General features: G+C 41.1%; 1 protein-coding gene across 1 annotated transcript; it reads right to left on the bottom strand.

Annotated features, from left to right (window-relative positions):
* Nucleotides 1-1,558: 1,558 nt before the first annotated feature.
* tmtc4 (transmembrane O-mannosyltransferase targeting cadherins 4) lies at nt 1,559-13,296 on the bottom strand. The gene is made up of 18 exons (XM_085374454.1): nt 12,913-13,296; nt 12,614-12,815; nt 12,411-12,526; nt 10,438-10,654; nt 7,212-7,299; nt 6,926-7,026; nt 6,627-6,719; nt 6,265-6,426; nt 5,762-5,964; nt 5,333-5,507; nt 4,839-4,970; nt 4,611-4,690; nt 4,411-4,518; nt 4,173-4,314; nt 3,612-3,726; nt 2,224-2,336; nt 2,017-2,086; nt 1,559-1,806 (listed from the first exon to the last, which is right to left on the bottom strand). The coding sequence occupies exons 2-18, from the start codon at nt 12,773-12,775 to the stop codon at nt 1,658-1,660; spliced, it is 2,226 nt and encodes a 741-aa protein (XP_085230580.1). The 5' UTR covers nt 12,776-12,815; nt 12,913-13,296; the 3' UTR covers nt 1,559-1,657.
* Nucleotides 13,297-20,777: the final 7,481 nt, after the last annotated feature.

Here is a 20,777-nt window from a genome sequence, read left to right as displayed (position 1 = left end):
CCCTTTAATACTCACATATTTTATGATAATGAAAGGTATTCAAAGAATGATTATGATAAAAGTGGGCTCCCCCACTGGTGTGCCAGCACAGCTGTGCAGCTAGACAGTCAGCTGCAGGCACTGAATGAAAGGATCACACAGAAAGTAAAGAAAGGATCCATAAGTACATAAAGCGAAGAGCTGATGGTTGTGTGGCCAATCGTACATCGGCGGCACTGCGCGTTACACGGCGTGATGAAAAATAATACGAGGGAAACGCTTTCAGTGCTGAATGTCACTATCCAAATGTTTTTTGATCTCCTTGCGTCTGCATTCGCTCCATAGCATGAAGTCTTTTCACTGCACTGACCTTTGCCAGTCTTGTTGAAACGCATTTCATCTCAAACGAAACAATGCTTGAGTGTGCTGTGTATACACTATAGGTTTTTGCTTTGTTGGGACTTGCAGATGCTTTATACATCCACCACGGACTTAAAGGAAAATGAAAACAGGCAAGTAACAAAGACATTTCTTCACGTGATGACTCATATTTAAGAGTTCATATACACAGAGGATATTGATGGTCATGTGTGCTGTCCCCCCCACCCCCACAATGTTATCAGTAACATCTTTCAAGCATCAAAGCATCAAGTGGTGTATTGTACTTTATGTGCAAACAAACTTAGCAGCCCCTAAAGCAAAGCCATACCACCCCACCATGGCTTCAAAAGTTTCCTGCAAGCTGTAGGAAGCAGGTGAAAAAATAGAAGTGGGTTGAACTTTGACCCCGGGTGCACACTTGTTGACTGATGTTCCACACTGGGGTTGCCTTTCCCCTCTTCAGTGTTCTTCAAGAGAAGCAGGCCCATGTGCGGGAACGTATGTGCGTGCGTGCACGCATACTTCCCCCCCCCCCCCCGGGAGATAATCTCCGTCTCCCTTTGAAGGTTCTGTGATATAGAGCTGTTTTCATACAGCACCGGCCATGGGTTTCCTGTCTCAGCTGACCTCTCATCTTCTCATGGACACTTGAGAAAAATGTCAGAGCTAAAAAAAAAAAACCCAACACCTTTCCCCCATTAACTGCAGTGGTGACAGGAGCAGTAAAGAGGTGAGGCGGGGGTGGTTATAGCTCATAGGGCAATCCCAGTCAGAACTAAAAAGATGGGCATTAAGAAACACTGATGCTATGACCACATGCAGACGAGCACTCTTGGTCAAAACTATTTTAGCGTTTGAGCGTAGGGACATTTGGAACTCCTGAAAAAGGGCCAAGCCAAATAAATGTTACAGCAGACCCTCTGCACGTGCATGGTGCTCTATCCAGCTGACACAACATGGGGTCAAAGATGAAAAGAGAACGGGGTTCAACATGGATCAGGTCCACATGGCCTTCAAATGGGGCAACAAAACAGCACAGGCATCTGACAGTCCTAACCTGGACACATCTGATGAAATCAATGCACATTTTAACACTAGCAAAGAAAACATTGTATTGCTTTACATTTTCCTTTCCCCTCTCTCTTTTATATTTATTATATAAATAACAGAACAGAAGCTTTATTAACAGATCGTGGTCTTTATTTCCAAATGTTTCAAAGCCAGAATTAGTGTGAGCTCAAATAATATCAAGTGAAACAATTTGTTCTTCAGTAGGCAGGAGTCAAAGTGGGTTCCCTCAGGGTGTGCTGCGTTTAAGTTGGTCCAGTTTGCGTCGCAGCATGTTGTAGTTGTCTCTGGTCCCAGGAGCCTCAGGGTCCAACTTTAGAGAAAGCTCGTAGTGTTTCTTTGCCAGCTCCAGCTTCCCCCAGCGATGATACAACACAGCTGAGGGGGAAAAAAAGAGAACGAAAGCTGCTTTAAGCTGAGAAGCTGCACTGATTCTAATTCTATTCATTTAGCTCATTCGGTACAGCTAGACTGCACAATAACACTTTTACTAGCAAGCATAAATATATATATATATTTGTTGCTTCTGAGTGCTTGGAAGCTCTTAGCAACACTGTAAAATATGTGACACAACCAAAATCGCCTTACCTAAATTTCCATGGCAACTAGCAGCATTTGGGTTGATCCGGAGGGCGTGAAGAAAGAAGCCCTCTGACTCCTGAGATAAAACAAAGGGGGGAAAAAAAGCGCATCCTGAATTGTCTTTACTAGTCCCAGTCATATTTCAGAGCAGACAGAGTACTGTAAGGGATAAAATCCTTATAATGCCTACTATGCGTACTAATGTTTACCGACCTCATATTTTTGTAATTTCCCCAGGACATTAGCCAATGAAAACATGATGGTGTGGTCGTTTGGGAGGACTCTCAGAGCCTCTCGGCCGATCAGCTCTGCTTGACCCAAGTTACCTTACAGACAGAACGAAAAATTACTAAAAATGTCAGAAAATAAAATTCAAATATACACACAGCAAATCTATACTATGTATTTGTTAGTGTAATCTACACAGCAAGGCAGCTAACATTTATGCGACAAAGCCTATTGAAATCATGGGGATTATATTAAAAATGCTGCCCAACATGAAAGCGTTTCAGACTGTTGAAAACACAAATTCAAAGATGCGGCTAAAACACAGAGAGTCTGAGCGTGTGCTTTATTTGTCAGCAGTATCTAGAGCAGAGTTTTTCTCTCTCCACACATGGAGGATTGGTTTAGTCTCCTAATTAAGGATGAACACAAGGCCCACTGGGTTATTGATCTCTGTCAAAGATCCGTCTGATGTCTGGCCAGAAATGGAGAGAGACAGACAGACAGAGAAACGGAGGGCAAAACAATGGCAGTCATGTCCTGAGTCATGGCCCATGCCCTTCAGACAGCTCGCCAACACATGACTACATGCGCAACTGTGCCTAAATTTACACTGATCCCGTCTTTTGTTTGTGTAATGATCAAAACAAAGAAGGAGGGGCCAAGACCAAAGTGAAAACAATATTCCCAGTTCCTCACTTTTTCAAAATGACACCTATTGTTCTTCTTTTCTCTTCCTCTCTTTTTTGTGTGTTTGGAGTGGAGCTGGGGAGATGGGTAGAATTATTTCTGTCAGATTTGGGGAACAAATGCGGTGGGGGAACCTCTGAGGGGGCGCTGTTCTGGCTGTGCTTGCCCACGTTTGATCAGGAACATACTGGGCCCTGATTGGACAGTTCCAGTACCCTCCTGGGAGACTCCGCCCCCACGGGAGCAGCTTCTGACAAAACGGCTCGAGCGTTTGGAAATCAGAGCATTCTCCACACGGCAGGGAAGACTGCCTTCAAAACTCAGAACACAAAGCTTTAATACATAAATTTCAAGCATTGCTGATTCCTGCTCTTCCGGTCTAATCTTGTTGGCCATTTAGATTTACTGCCTTCCCAAAAATAACAACACTTTGTTTCTTGGCTCTGAATCCTGTAACAAAGTGCACCCACAAGAGAGGCTTTTTTTCCTTTTTCTTTTTTTTTCTTTTTTTTTAAGTAAAGTGACTCATTTTCATGTAAATTCACAAAAGGCTGAATGTTATCAGTTACTGGTTTTGAACAACAAACACAATAAAACGCATCACATAAAACAATAAAATAGATGTAGTCTAGTGTCTGTTGTATTAAAAGCATGTCTGTTTGTGAGCTCGTGCACTTTTCCACTACCGGTGTTGTCCAGCAGAATGACCATGTTGTTCCACGCCAGGCTGTGGTCAGGTTTTAGCACAGTTGCATTCCTCCAGGCGTTTAGGGCATCCAGGTGTCTGTTCTGGTCGGCATACTGAAATATGAGGTACAGTGTTAGAAAACTCTTTTTGAATTCAATGACAATTTCTATTTTTTTTTTTTTATTTAGTTTAAATTGTGGATTGAAGCTGTAGAAGAGAAACATATAACATGTATCACATAAAAACAACACTACACATGACCTTGTGTAGTGTGTCATCTGGGACGCCTCACAACGTGTTAGAGTTATTTGGGGCTTTTGTCAGGGGCGTCCTCCCTGAGGCTGACCAATATAAACATGGCAAAAGAAGAACAGCTAAGTGAATCTGGCGAAGAACAGTCAGCGTACAGAGTTAAAAACGCCACTTTTTAGCTAGTACTGCTTCATGTAGAGGTGTAGTTTGTCTTATCCTTGTTTTGTTTTGCTAACAGCTTAATCTTACACAGTGAACATGGTAAACGGGCAAAAGCAGATTGCGTGGTTTGAGCCCGGGACCTCACCAAGCGTCCCAGGTTATAGTAGCAGTCTGGGTATTTTCTCCGGAAGCGGATGGCGTTCCAGTAACTCTTCTCTGCCTCCTCAAACTTCTGCAGGCTGTTCTGAACTATTCCCAGATTCATCCAAGCTGCAGCGAAGTCAGGCCTGCACGGTTTTAAAAAGAACACAAAGCCATGAACAGGGAGTCTAAATCTGTTAAAAGAGCTCGTTGGTTTAAACTTTGATGTTAAACAACATTACTGAATGGAAACAGCTTTAGACAACAGCTGCTCTGCTTCCACAAGTTCATTTTTCTCCTTCAGGATATTCCCCAGGTTGTTCATTGCATGGACGTATGTAGGGTGTAGCCTGAAAGCCATAAATAACATGCAACAAACAAGTCAATGACTGTTTCTTTGTCAGAAATGTAGTAGGTCGTAACTGCTTGTAAGGACACATACCTGACTGCTTCTCTGTAATATGTAATAGCTGGAGTGGTGTTCCCTCTGTCAGCCAGGTTCTTACCCACATTATAATGCGCCTGAGGGAACAATCATTAGCACTTAAAGCATCAGGACGTGTCTATGACTAGAATTCATTTTCAAATGTGCACTAAAATAATTTACTGGCACAAACTGAAGCGAGGCGGGAAAGCGCAAATCACTGATTTTTTATGTATTTTTCTTTACCTTGGCGTTGAGCGGACAGACAGAAAGGGCGCTGGTGAAGAGGCTTTGTTCTGAACGCCACTGGTGACTGCGGAGAGCACAGCGCACTACATACACACACAACAGTGCAAGCACCATGACGCACAGCAACTTCTGCAAAAAGAGAAGAGGAACCATTTAACAGCCAAGTGCTATAAAGCATTACAATATTAAGCTTCAAGTCAAATGATGTGTGACACTGAATTAATAACCTGCAAAATGTATTTCTGCAGCACATGGACATCACCTGCTGTCATCGTCCCTTTATAGGGAAGTCATTAGACATTTCTCATATCTGTACCTTCCCTGCATCATGAGTTACTGAATTATCAAAGCTGGTTTTGAAAACAGATTTTGAGTTTAAAATCAAGACAGTTTAAACCGACAACTTTGGAAAATAAACCTTTACTAGAAACTGCTTCAGTGTTTGGTGTCCTTTGCTTTATTGTGATCTTTTTGGCATCATTTAGGCGTACCCTGTATTTGGACCAACGGCAGCAGCAGTGTCCTAAAGAGTATGCCAGCAGTAGGCAGTAGCCGGCTGAAGACAGATAGAGAACTCTCTCAGCAATGACAAAGCCCACCCTGAAAAAAATGTTGCTCGCAGGCAGAAAAGGGACCACCAGTAGCACCAGACCCAGGGTCAAAGTCCTAGTGAGGAAAACAGAGCACACACATAGCATCTAAAAACATGTGGTCTGAGATTTAAGCTTAAGAATCTGAATACTGGACCCAAAAAAATTGTCAAGTCTGTGCTAAACCAAGCAAAAAGTATGCGTTGTGCACTGGTGACACTGCGGTGAATATGCTTTTATAGTCACAATCAACTATACGTCTTTAGAAGTCAACATGTACTTTATTTCATCTTTCATTCCAGCAAATCTGAGATGGCTTTCCTCACTCACCTCCTCCTCTGGCTGTCCTGTGAGCATAAGGCTTGGCTTATCAAGCCTACCAGGATGCACCAGAGCAGCAGCAGCCAGACTATCCTCCAATCAGTGGCTGACTTAATGAGAGGCACACAACCCATGGACCAATCAAAACACAGCCACCAGGGACACAGCAGCAGCCAGGCATTAAGGGAGTAGTAGTAATTATAGTTCACTATCTGCCAATCAAAACGGAACAGAAAAGGAAGAGAGCAGCAACAAAACCAGCGGAGAAAAAGGGGAAAAGCATTTAAAATTCTGAAGTAAACAGTGTTTAAAAACCATGCAAATTACTCAGGACAAACATGATATTAGACGGTGAATTAAACTGAAATGATGAAAAAAACGGAATATATGCTTCAATAAAGTCAATTCATAATTACATAGATCAATCAGAATCATTTAAAGATAAAATTGTCTGTAATTATAATGCATGAATAAATATTGTGAAATAAACTCTACAAACTAATCTTTCTTACCCTGAGGATGATATTTTCTGCAAAAGAAGCCGGGTTGTCTACTTCAGTGAACGCTGGCGGTCCTGTTCCCATGATCCTCCAGCGTGCGTAAAGCATCAGGAGGCCTCCAAGACCCATTAGACCCAGTCGCGTAAGCAATCCCATTCGCACCAACTCACTTACCTGTCACAAGAGTATTACCACTTGTCACTTACAATTAAAAATATAAAGCTTGTTAGTTACTTTCAGTCACCGTTTAATCGCTAATGTACTCAATTGCAAACTACTTTATACAGACAGTGTATGAAATGTGACATAAATCATACAAAGCAGTGCATAATTTATGACAGAAAAGCAGGGGAGGGTGTGCAAACCTAACTCACATCAAATGATTTCTTCCTAAGGAGTAGCCTCTGGCTGAGTTCATACACATTAACATTACAGATCAGGAGGACATCAAAGGCAGCATTCACACCCTGAAGGAAAATACATAGAGTAAGAAGGAGAAATGGCATTTAAATGTATATAGGTCAGCAACAAAACGAATTAGCTCATTTCATATATACATATATGTAAAAAAATGTGAGACTTCTTCTCCTTGTGTAAGCAAGAATTACAGTGGGATGGCAAGACAGGATGAAAACATCAGATCTAAAAATGACCTTACAGAAGGACTTCATACCAAGACAGTGATGCCTTGTTCTTTACAGAGCATTGCTGCAGCACACAGCAAGAGGCTGACCACAACCCACTGGAGAGAAAACCTGTCATCTCTGTCACTCCCTGAGAACACAAAGCCAAGACCACGCTGCTCAGAGACAGGAAAGGATTGAAATGTAGGTGTTCAGACAGATGCATCGAATGCTGGCAGATCGATAACGTTTTGATGCCAGTGACATATGGAAAGCGCTTTGTGCAGTATAGAATTACTGTGTGCCTAAAGAGTAATACTCGTGTCAGGTACCTACCTTTGTTAAAAGCCTTGCAGTAGGTGAGGAAAGACAGCTGGAAGAAGAGGGCGCATAAAAGGTCTGCTCGGCCCACTATGCCAGCGACCTTGATGAGAAACAGAGAAAAGCGAGAGAAAAAAAAGCTATGATACATGAGACAGGAAGGACTGATTAAACTACAAAAAATACTTGAAGAAACAACATTATCTGGTAAACCTCTTTAGAAATTATTCATTTTATTACACATGCACCATATATTAGTTTTGCATAATGCATCCAAGTACAAAAGGAAGCTTATTAAAAAGATGTCAGAAGAAACTCTCATTACCAGTGTAGCACGGTTGTGTGTGTGTGTTTCTATATGGTGTGTGTGTGTGTGTGTGTGTGTGTGTGTGTGTGTGTGTGTGTGTGTGTGTGTGTGTGTGTGTGTGTGTGTGTGTGTGTGTGTGTGTATAAAGTATGGCTGGCATCCTGTGGTTGCCTGCTTTGATACATACAGCAGGCCCAAGCAGACAGTGTGCCTCCCTCCCACCCCCCAGGTCTTACCCAGTCCTTGCCCTGCATGATTAAAGGGAAATGGACAGGGAATTGCTTCTTTCCAGCCATGCTTTACAGCAGAAAAACACATATGAGGGCAGGTCAATAAGCATCCCAACGTGGCTAATAGTCAGGTCGTACTATCGCACGCACCTTGGCCCACGCTCCCAGCTGAGATGGGGCATTTGTTCTTGGCACGGAAGCACTGGAGGCTCTGGATTGGCTTGTCTTGACGCCGTGTTGAAACCATGTTTTTAGGAAAGGTTTATTTGTAGCTCAAAATCAAAACTACCTCATTGAGGTGCACAGGTCCCTAACAGTAACAGCCCAACCAAGTTCAAATAAAAACCTGGAGCTGACTTAACAGCTCATTCGCCAGCATGCAGAAAGAAAGAAAATATTGTAAATATATAAAAAGAAATACCTAAACACACCATGGCCAAACACTACTAGCTAAATGTCATCTGTTAGAAGTTAGCTGTAGAAATAAATGTAAAATACTGGTGAAAGAGCAGTAAAAAGTCATTCAGGATAGGAACAGAATCAAGGATTCACTAGTGTATCATCTCCTAACCACATAGCCTAAAAATGTCCTACCTTAAACCATCACACGTTTCTGTATTATACCTCCTTGCAGCTGTTTCTTAGATTTATAGCGTAAAGATATTTATGAATGGTATTTTACTACTCTCTTGTAAAATCTCAAGTCTTTGTTTTTCTAATCACTGTTGCATACAGTGGGGCAAAAAAGTATTTAGTCAGCCACCGATTGTGCAAGTTCCCCCACTTAAAATGATGACTGAGGTCAGTAATTTGCACCAGAGGTACACTTCAACTGTGAGAGACAGAATGTGAAAAAAAAATCCATGAATCCACATGGTAGGATTTGTAAAGAATTTATTCGTAAATCAGGGTGGAAAATAAGTATTTGGTCACCTCAAACAAGGAAAATCTCTGGCTCTCACAGACCTGTAAAGTCTTCTGTAAGAAGCTTTTCTGTCCCCCACTCGTTACCTGTATGAATGGCACCTGTTTGAACTCATCATCTGTATAAAAGACACCTGTCCACAGCCTCAAACAGTCAGACTCCAAACTCCGCCATGGCCAAGACCAAAGAGCTTTCGAAGGACACCAGGAAAAGTATTGTAGACCTGCACCAGACTGGGAAGAGTGAATCTACAATAGGCAAGCAGCTTGGTGTGAAAAAATCAACTGTGGGAGCAATCATCAGAAAATGGAAGACATACAAGACCACTGATAATCTCCCACGATCTGGGGCTCCACGCAAGATCTCATCCCGTGGGGTCAAAATGATCATGAGAACGGTGAGCAAAGATCCCAGAACCACACGGGGGGACCTGGTGAATGACCTGCAGAGAGCTGGGACCAAAGTAACAAAGGTCACCATCAGTAACACACTACAACGGCAGGGAATCAAATCCCGCAGTGCCAGACGTGTTCCGCTGCTGAAGCCAGTGCATGTCCAGGCCCGTCTGAAGTTTGCCAGAGAGCACATGGATGATACAGCAGAGGATTGGGAGAATGTCATGTGGTCAGATGAAACCAAAGTAGAACTTTTTGGTATAAACTCAACTCGTCGTGTTTGGAGGAAGAAGAATACTGAGTTGCATCCCAAGAACACCATACCTACTGTGAAGCATGGGGGTGGAAACATCATGCTATGGGGCTGTTTTTCTGCCAAGGGGACAGGACGACTGATCCGTGTTAAGGACAGAATGAATGGGGCCATGTATCGTGAGATTTTGAGCCAAAACCTCCTTCCATCAGTGAGAACTTTGAAGATGAAACGAGGCTGAGTCTTCCAACATGACAATGATCCAAAACACACCGCCCAGGCAACAAAGGAGTGGCTCCGTAAGAAGCATTTGAAAGTCCTGGAGTGGCCTAGCCAGTCTCCAGACCTCAACCCCATAGAAAATCTGTGGCGGGAGTTGAAAGTCCGTGTTGCTCGGCGACAGCCCCAAAACATCACTGCTCTCGAGAAGATCTGCATGGAGGAATGGGCCAAAATACCAGCTACTGTGTGTGCAAACCTGGTAAAGACCTATAGTAAACGTTTGACCTCTGTTATTGCCAACAAAGGTTATGTTACAAAGTATTGAGTTGTATTTTTGTTGTTGACCAAATACTTATTTTCCACCCTGATTTACGAATAAATTCTTTACAAATCCTATCATGTGGATTCATGGATTTTTTTTTCACATTCTGTCTCTCACAGTTGAAGTGTACCTCTGGTGCAAATTACTGACCTCTGTCATCATTTTAGGTGGGGGAACTTGCACAATAGGTGGCTGACTAAATACTTTTTTGCCCCACTGTATATAACCTTTTTATTTCACTAAATAAGGTGCTCATCATGGCTGTGTACCACTTTAATTATGTTTATTTAGACTCTAGTTTTTTTTTCATCACCTTGCTGTTGTAACACATGAATTCCAGTTGTGAAATCAATAAAGTACCTATCTATATATCTATAATTGTTTTTCTTTAAGCTTTACTGTTTGCGTTTTAATGCAAAACTGTATTTTCAGTTTTGAGACTACTAATAAGTCCAAACTACACAATAATCATACATATGAATCTTTACACACTCATGTGTATGATGATTTTAATGCATACTGAACTATTTGATTGTCTCTTTACTTATAATATTATGCATATAAATAAACACTTCAACTCTACTTACACTTTCTGTGTGAACTGGGTGTGCGGCAAAGAAGATGGCAGCAAGCAAAGAGGTCTTCGGAGCGTGGTTCAGTATCCTGCCCTTCTCATCGTAGGCCAGTCCACCAATAAGTACTGCAAACACGTCAATCATAAGGGCGGATATGACAGCATGGAGGATGATGTTGAGCACATGGAAGCCAACGGGGTGAAGGCCTCCCGCTACGAGGTAGTTCAGCCTGCAACAGCGAGACAAGAGAAAAACTAGAGCTGAATGTACAGCAGGTGTAGGAAAGTATATGTGTGAGTATGGTGAAGCTATTATAAAGCATAATGTGACACGATGAAGCCAATGGGACATGGTGAGGGTCATCAATAACCACCATCAACTGCACAGTTATATGCAGAGAATAGAGGAAAGGCACCTTCCCACTGTAGAAACACAACAGAACTCCTAAATGGCACAAACGTTTACAGCAATGGCCCCTAATCATCCTTTCCGTTTCCACTGCAGGTTAACTAGCCTCACAAGGTGATGTAATCAATTTGTAACAGCTTCAAACTGCAAGTGATGAATATATTAACATCAGACTGATATAGCAGTGGTGATGCCGTCTCTGGTGTTTCCCTGTGGATAATTTTAAGCAGCTGTTGGTAACGTTTGACTGGAGAAGACTGTTACTCGAGTCTGTCGTTATCCACCAGACTCCAGTGGTTGTGTTTGCTGTCGAGTTCTTCCCTGCAGTTTTTAGGGGATCAAGTACCTTTCCTCTACCCTGAAAACATCTTTGAAAGAGAAACTATAGAGAGATTTCCTGCTGTCAGAACATGCACACAGGTGCTGATTGACCTAAAATATTGTGCAAGTTCCTGCAGGAAGAAGTAACCTACAGAAACAGTATGATGTTATGCTTTTTCAGTCAAGTCCTTACTGTGGTTAAACTACTGACAGGAACCGTGTAGAGGTTTTGGCAATTAACAGAGGAGTAAGTATTCGAAGAATGATGCTCTAATGTGTGTGGCTGAAATTACAAGCACATATTTTTTAAATTCTGACTGAACTCTTTTGGATTGAAGGTTTCAGGTCAACTGTGCACATGCGATGTGGTCTAATGATTAGATTGATAGAACAGATTATTGAATCAATGCAAAATGCAAAAATGATGAATGTGCTATGCTTTTATCTTTCTCAACAGCTGTGTTAACATTTAGTCACATGTCTATTCAAATCCTTTAATATACACTCACTGGCCACTTTATTAGTTACTGTTCAGCTGCTGATTAATGCAATTTCTAATAAAACAAATCACACGGCAGAAACTAGATGCAATACCACACACCAGGTGCTACTCCCGTCAGCTCCACCTGTCTTGTGATGGCTGCTTCCAGCAAACCGGTTTCTTCAACATGACAGTGAGGTAACTGTACTCAAAAGGCCTCCACAGTCAGATCACTTGGTCCAAGGTGGGAAGGGAAATTCACATCATGGATAAGCAGCTGACAAATCTGCAGCAACTGTGTGATGCAATCATGTCAATATGGACTAGAATCTCTGAGGAATTTTACCAGCAACTTGTTGAATCTGTGCCATGAAGAATTTAGGCAGTTCTAAAGGAAAAAGGGGATCCAGAATAGTGCTAACAAGGTAGTAAAGTGGCCAGTGAGTGCATATAGGTATTTCAAGTCCAGTAGTGCCTGTTATTGTGTAGTGCTTTTTTAATCATTTTAGAAGTCCAAAAAGTTGTATTAAAAAAAATCTCAACAGAGAACAAGTTTGGCTTTTTGTAAAGAAGACAAGTGCACATCTGCACACATTTACAATGTACAAAGGGAGCATGTACAGATGTTTTGAGACACACCTCCGCAACCAAAACAAAAATCAGTGTGGACCTGTTTATTCTGAGTCGTGGATTAAACTGATTTGAATCTGATTACTAGTTTAGCTGTGAATGTATAAAGTGTGTATAAACTCAGACACTAAGTAGGACTCCTTACCTGAATGTAAGGACAGTGAGAGGTCGGTAGGATTTGTGACTAGAGTTGCTACTCAGGTTGGTTCCCCAGAAGTCATTGCTCCAGATGTTGTTCAGAGGTGTTGCTGGGCGCAAATCCTGCAACCACAAAAACAAAATGAGTGACGGTTATTGCCAGTGTAAGTGTGTAACTGGAGTCAAGCTGCTGATGAATGAAAAACTCACCTTGTTGTTAACAATTGCTTCAGAATCATCAAATACAAAGTCTCCATCATAACTGTTAATGAAGCACAGGAGTGCCACCAAGGCAACGGTGACCTTGGCCTGAACAGGAGCAAGCTTTGGCAAGGGTATGTGGTGGTCCCAGTATACTTCAGTCAATGCCATAGTGCACTGCTGGGTCTTTGGTCATTCAGTTTCATTATCCCTGAGGAGAAGAGATGGGTGCAGGAAGTCAATTCAAATCACAGGTTGTAAAAACTGATAACTGCGTAATAAACACAGTGCAAACGCTGCATACACACCTTGTCGTCTCAGTTCATTGTCTGAGAGGTCACGGTGTCTTGTGTTACCTCCATGTTAGCTTGTCTGCCAGAAAGCTAACGGGTAGTACACGTTGACTCACTCAGAGACATGAGAATCCCACCTGCATGCAAATGCGGCGATGTACAGGTACGATGATGACGCGGTCACTGGGGCATCACAGTATAACGTGGAAGGTTTCTTCGTGTGTCGCCAGCTAGCATGTCTGAGACATGCTAAAAGGTCTCTGCTGCTCCTAAACAAATGACAGGCGCGCAGTTGCAGTGGCGCTCGGACAGTAGTTTGACTATTATACTGATCAGCAAAGCCCTTGAATCGCACAGAACAGTCCTGCCGAGGTACGGACAGAGTACTCGAGGCTGTAAACAAATGTGCACGCTAGAGTAAACGACTTCCTCTTTAGCGTCAGAGTCACGTGTTCAGTGTCAGCCAATACTTGTTGCTAGATGAATGATACACGAGTGTGCAGGGTTGAGCAGAGGAGAGCGCTTTGATGCTGTAGCAGTACAAGGCTCTCTAAAGCCATAAAAACATTTCTTCCAATAATATCAACAGGTGGACAACAGTGAATGTAGGCCAAAGTTTGTTATCAAAAGGCTCTGTCCTCCTGGAATAACTTCCATTTTATTTTGAAGCTTTACGCTGATGGCTTTGGGTAACTTTGGAGATTATTTTTAAGACGATGCTCTATTTTATATTATCAACAGTTTATAAGTATGTAAATGAGCCTTAAAGAAAGGACAGAATAAAGTCCTATTCAATTCAAATCAATTCAGTTCATTCAATCACTGCAACAACTGCCTCTTAGCACTTCATATTGTAAGGTAAAGAACCTATAATAATAGAGAGAAACCCCCAATAATCAGATGACCTCTTTTTAAGTAAGCACCTGGTGACTGTGGGAAGGAAAAACTCCCTTTTAACAGGAAGAAAGTTCCAGTAGAACCAGGCAGCGAGGGGTAGCCATCTGCCATGATCAGTTGGAGTTGACCTTTCTGATTTCACTGTTGGCTTCTCTTTAGCTGATTACAGAGGTCATAATAGCCTTCCAGTTTTGTGCTGACAACTAAGTGCAAATCCATCCATCCACCTTCTTCCGCTCATCTAGTTCAGGGTCCTGGTTGTAGCCTCTTTGAGCTGTCATAGTGCTAAAGACAAAGGGTACACACTGTACAGGTCACCAATTTATCGAAGGGCTCTGTCCAGTTATACCAGAACATTTCAGTCCTTGCGTATCGTCTTTCTTGGCTTTGAATTTGTTTTTAATGGCTTTACTGTATTAGTACCAGTCCCTTTGCTTTCATACTTTTGAGGTGAAAATGGAGTTACAGTTGTGTTTGTGACTCTAAAGGAAGAGCACTTTACAGCTCAAGATCTCCTGAGGAGAGGTCCACAGTTGTACTTTTCTCCATTAATAGCATTCATTAGAACCGTTGTGAAAAGTTACTGATCATCAATTAGAATTTTTGGGTCTGTTTACATATGTTTGGATTCTGTGATACACTCAGGCACTTAAATGTTGATGCACTACGTAAGCTGTAACTTCTGTAAAAATGTTGATTCAACATAGAATATTCAATTTTCATTTAGCAATCTATCTTGCCATGAGCCACAGAAAACTTCTTTTACTGTCCTACAGTTCAGACTGATTGTATTTTGGCCACAGGACTGGATCTTTGTTTCTAATTCGAACACTGCCTTGAGGAGAACAGACTGGCTCCACACAGCGAAGCATCTCACATTAATTGGATTATGATAAAAGTATCCATGATCAGCTCTTCCTATCGAGCTCAGGTGTCATGCTGCGATGACACGAACCCTTTTCCTGGTTCACACAAAGGGAGCTTTAGCTGGGATTCGCCTTTAAAAAGGAAGCACTGTCCTGGTAATTGGAGAGACCTGGTTTAATTTAAGTTTTATGTAAGACATTACCAATCACACATGTTATATTAGGAAAAGCATGTGAATAATCTAATTTTTGATGCTGGCTTCTTGTCGCAGTGTCATGTCTGAGAACAGAACAGCACCGTTTTAAATGGTATTAGCAATTCATGTTCTTTTCTTCTTTGACAAGTCAATTTTTTTTTTTTTTTGCTGTGAAAAGGTCTGTTAAATTTGTCTTTTTCTTCAACTATGATTATTTTTTGTTGCTTTCTTTTTTTTTGAATGTATCTGTGTTCCTCCTTTGACATTCTTACTCAGTTTAGCAACTCCCGCTGGTTCAGCCTTTGACACAATGTAATAATCCAGTCATTGATTGTCAATCCTTGTTTTTGCAGAGCAGCTGAAACATCAGATCAGAGACCAGTGCAAAACAGTCTTGCCAGCATTTCAGTTATGCGTGTTAAAAAAACATTCAAAAAAATTACAATCTGCCATGTTTCTGTAATTTAGTAACTCGTTTATCACCTTAAACTGTGGTTTTGTTAAAGCACTCGACTGCAAACCCATCCAGAGGTTTGTTACAGTATGACTGAAAAGGAAGGCAATTTGTTTTTTGGGTGATTTGGTCATGCAAATTATGAAGTGGCTTCAATAACAGGAAGAAGGGGTAATCATTCCTGCATGTGATGTGTTTTTCAATCAAAGCATTATGCATGTGTTTTGATTTCATTTTGAGATAAGTATTGTAAGGTGTAACAGAATATATTCAAGTATTTTTTTTATTTGCATTTAAAAGAATAGCATCATATGCACATCTCCCCTTATAATAGTGAAATTATTTTGTTGTGTGACATTATACCGTAGGTCATTGAAGGAAAGGCAAGGAAATTGTGATGCATTTAAATAGTGTCACTCTGATCTTTTGGTTGGTTGATTTTAATGTTTTTGGGTATAGAGAATGTATCCCCCCCCCCCCGAATTAGCAAGTTCACATTGACCTCAGACATTATATATGGGTAACAATTTATTATATGTTCTACTATACACAATATAAAACACAGTATATTATATTTAAGTTTCACCTAGTGACAATTTTAAGAAATGTAGGAAAAGCACGAGTGTGCGGTCTTTTATTCACCTTTTATTTGGTTTTGTTTATTTTATAGGATAATAGGTATGCGTGTTGCAAACACTGGTTCGTCTGTGTTTTCGTGTGAAGATAAGTGTATGTAAGAATCAGAGGTGCTGCGTTTGTGGAGAGGGCTTTTGGCGAGCTTTGGGATTTTGTGCTCCATTTCACCTGTCATTGCTTAGGGAAGGCAGGCGATCTCCCTAATGGCTAGAGTCAGGGGCCCTGGGAGATGAGAGGGGAGAAAGATTGTCAAGGGCACATTCTTAGACCTTTAAACATGGGTCTCAAGGATAGTTAGAAAATCAGACACTTATTCAGCAAGAAAGTGTGCATAATTAAGGCTACGCTTCAGAACATAGCCCTTGGTACCGTCACAGGCAGTTTTATGGGTTGTACCAGTTGGATTAAACCTCAAGGTTTGAAGGTTACATTAAAACTGAAGGCGCAAATCACTGCTTTACATAACATGACCTTATCTATCTATCTATGTTCTTCGTCAACTAAAACATTTAAAATCACTTTAAAGTACTAGCATGAGTCTTTATTTACTCCCTTTTTTCTTTTAACATCTATTTTTAATGCTATAAACTTCAAAATGATTGTTTTACCATCTCATCAGGAACTTGGATACTTTGGCAGAAGCATTTAATACCCTCCAAATCCTCTAATTACCTCTACATGCAAAATGCATGAAGTATGGATTTCATCTCCTGGCTCTTCACCCATGTCAATCTGTTGGAATTCATGTTATTAGCATCGCTTTCAGAAACGGCAATGGTGGGGCGGAGGAGATAATGAGGGGGATGTCCCAGTACCACCAATGGATGATCTAGTGGCCCAAATGCAAGAAGACAGGGCTGCCAGTGGAGTCCCTGTCAGGGAGCGTCTACTGTTTTTGTGATCACGCAGAAGGGGACAGACATTGATTGTGTGCAGTCTGACACAGAATCACAGCAGAGAGGAAAGGTCAGGGTCAAATGGCGTGAAAGTAAATAAATTGACTAAGCAGCACGCAATGTCCTTAGATGAACAATGTAGCCTGCATGTGTTTTTCATCATTAACTATTAATGTTAGTTGGCGCTGTTTTCTTCTCTCTGATCACAGTGGGTGACATACAGTGATAGTCTCCAAAGTCTTGTTTATTAAGGAGATGTTTACTAATGACAGACACGGTTTAGATATGTAAGAAAAGCATGCGTTATTATGGTAAAAATAGATGCAATAGATGCAATGTATTTTTCTTGATGTAGAAAAATACATCTTGAGCCAGTATGTGTTTTTCCCCTGTAGACCTCAAACATCAAATATTTATTGGCTTCAGACAATAATAATTAATCATAATACATAGTTTTACTTTTGCTTATTTATTTGCTGTAACTCACCAAAGAATACGATGTTTTCAGTTGGTAGTAAGTACCCTAAAGTGTGTGAAAGTATGCTCAAGTTTGATCTATAAAAATCTGTTTTTATTTAGACTAATTTTTAGGTTGTGTAGTTCAGGCTCCCCTCACAGTAGGAATCTAAGGTTCTTGCTTGGTGCTTGCTTTTCCTTTAATTTGTCATCGGTCTGTAAATGAAAAACATGTCACACTGTAAAACGTGTGGCACAAAACCAAAATTCCACGTAGGGCGTGGACTGCATATCAGTCAACTCAACAGCTGAGGTAACAAAGTCCAGGCACTTAAGTAGAACTTTCAGTTATCTGTATGCAACACGTACCAGATACCTGGTCAGACATGTTCTATATCTGAGCAACAGTCTGATCCATCTGAATCAGAAAATTTAAAATATAATTTATCACACAAAATCAAATGGAAACAGCCCCGGCTACAGTATTAGCATAAAAGTTAAGAGCCAAAACAGACCAGTGCACCACTTGCATAAAGGACAAAACACACAATCAAAGGCCAGGGCCAGCTGTGCCAGAGGTCAGCTACACTCTCTAGTCCCACCACACTGTACGGGGTAGGCTGGCAATCCTCCCCAGTCTCAGCAAGCCAACTCTTCCTTCATCCTGTAGCACAAACAGTTGACTCCCATTATTCATGGGCGTTAGGGACCACAATGTGGTCTTCATTGTAAAACTCACAGGAGAACAAAAAGACCATCTACTTTAAAATATTTCTTAATATAAACCATCTTAAATCTTATAACATGCGCAGAGAAACTGTGACAGCAGTGTTTGCAGTGGGGCATATCAGTGGACTAGAGTGTAAGAGCAATCAAATACAATTAACCAAACCCAAACACGGTCATTGGCTCAGAACAATTGTGAAACAAACCCAAGGAGGACCAGGTTTTTTGCACTCTGGGGAGCCTATGGATGTCCGGGGCCCGGGTCTCCTCCGCGGCCGCTTCATGCTCTGGGGGGGAGGGCTATGGCTCCCCACACCTTCTAGCAGATTGTTACATGAAGAAACCTTTTGAACTTAAGCGCGCTCACGCACACAGGTGTACACCCGGGTGCTCACGTACAGAAACTATATCTTCCTTGGCTGCTACCTTAAAGCGTATTGTGCACTGTCGGTCCTGCGTGCTGCTCAATAACATTCAATATTTTGTATTTAATGTTACTTACACGTATCTAGGTTGTTCTCTCTATATTGTGTTGTTCTCTTGTTGTTTGTTTTCTCTTTTCTTCTTTTAACAGGTGATCCAACGGATTTTCGCAGTGTCTTCTTTTACTGTCCCCCCCTTCCCCTCTGTCTGTCCAATTTGTAATAACTTAAAATAAAATAAAATAAATAAACAATGATAATATAGATTAATCAAGTGGAACAATTTCTCCACTTAAAAAAATAAATGTCATGGGCTCTTTCCTGGCCTTCAGACAACAATTCGGATTGCTAAAGTACCAAACAAGACAGGCCAAATAAAAAGAAAAAAGAAACAAACTCAGTCTCAAATGGAGATGATTTAGTGTGCAGGCAGTACCAGTTGACATGTTACATATACTTTGCTCCCTACAACTTAACACAATTATCTCAACTTTCTACTCATTACATTTTCAAAACAAGCTTCTTGTTTTACGTTTACAACATTTGAGAGGAGTTATTATTTTCTATCACTGTGCAGTCAAACTGATTTGAGCCTAATGACACACACAAGTGGTGCTTATCACACAGAAAGAGATGAAAGAGCAACAAAAATACATAATTTATGCATCATTTATAGCAAAATACTCGAGTGTTAAAGGGTTTTTTGGTGCAGATGTCCATAAGTCGTGGCTACAGTACTTAACCTAGCGCAGCAGAAGAGAAGCAAGGACAAAGAGACTCAAATGCCATGACATGTCATGAGGTTCAGTTAATTTGGCAGAGACACTTTTTACTTTCACAGAGTACATTTCACAGCTTGTACTTTTTCCCTTTTACTTGAGTAGAAATGAAAAGTTGAGTTCAGTACTTCAGATACTTGTGTATTTTTTTTACACAAGTATCTGAACTTCTACTTAAGTGATGAATGAGTGTACTTTTGCCACCCCTGCTTAAAAACCACTACACACCCACTCTCCACTTAACCTGCAAAACACATCTACCCAGTATGGCCGTCCATTTAAAGGTTCGATGTATGACACTTTGAACATAATTATGGCAGTGAGCAGCTATTTGCTAGGCAACAGCAGTGTAGTAATGAAGTCACACTTTCTCTGTCTGTCATATTTTGAGCTAGTCTTTTCTATGTTTTGGTAGATGTGTGTTGACCTATGTTAATGACATTGAAAGTTAGGTTTTTTAAAAACATTTCTGCCCTGACAAAGACATTATTGTCAGAATTTGCCATAAAAGGCAAACCTATCAGGTGGAAATGAGTGTGTCAGTGATGATTCGAATACCACACCCTGTATGAGTATTGTTGCTGACCATGGGCATCCCTTTATAGTCACAATTTACCCATCTCGTAAAGGCTGCTTATATCATGATAACGTACCATGTCCCAAAGCAGAAGCCATCTCAAACTGGTTTCATCATGAAAATGTCACTAGTTTACTACAGTGGTATCCCCAGGCACCAGATCTGAATCCAATAGAACACCTTTGTGATATGGTGTGGAAAAGGATTCACAGCATCAATGTGCACCTGACAAGTTTGCAGAAATTACGTGATGCAATCATATCAACATGGAACAGAATAGGGCTTTTTCACAGCAGACTTTTTGACTTGTCGGAGCAAGAAAAGCACAGGTGAAATAAATTTAATTAACAATGGCTCAGTTTCTTTAAGTGCCCCAGTAAGCCATGACAGAGAGCCAGCACGCACAGCTGGAATTCTCATAAGCTGAATGCAGCCATCATTAAGACACCTGTGCTTTTCCTGCTATAACATGTCAAAATGTCTGCTGTGACAAAGGTCTGACTTAAAGGAGTGCTTCCAACGTCTCGTGGAATACATGCTTCAAAGATTTGAGACTGTTTTCTGAGCAAAGGAAGGCTCTGGTACATATTAGTTCCTATGGCTCCCACTGTGAACGTGCAATCCAGAAAGTCCTGAAGCTAATTTTAAATATTCTACAAGGATACAAACAGTTAAAGGGTAAAAAAGGAAAGAACCTTGAAAGAAACCCTGCCACAACTTGCAAAATGGTTGTGCTTACTCATTTGTGGTTACTTTTAAAATATATGCACCTTCCAGAAAAATTAATACAGGGAGTGCATAATTATTAGGCAAATGAGTATTTTATCCACATCATCCTCTTCATGCATGTTGTCTTACCCCAAGCTTTATAGGCTCGAAAGCCTACTACCAATTAAGCATATTAGGTGATGTGCATCTCTGTAATGAGAAGGGGTGTGGTCTAATGACATCAACACCCTATATCAGGTGTGCAT

This window comes from Diplotaxodon limnothrissa, linkage group LG16, assembly GCF_057381915.1.
Source record: "Diplotaxodon limnothrissa isolate DT_005_m linkage group LG16, D_limnothrissa_male_GT1.1, whole genome shotgun sequence".
Lineage (NCBI taxonomy): Eukaryota > Metazoa > Chordata > Actinopteri > Cichliformes > Cichlidae > Diplotaxodon > Diplotaxodon limnothrissa.
This window is presented reverse-complemented; position numbering and strand designations above follow the sequence as displayed.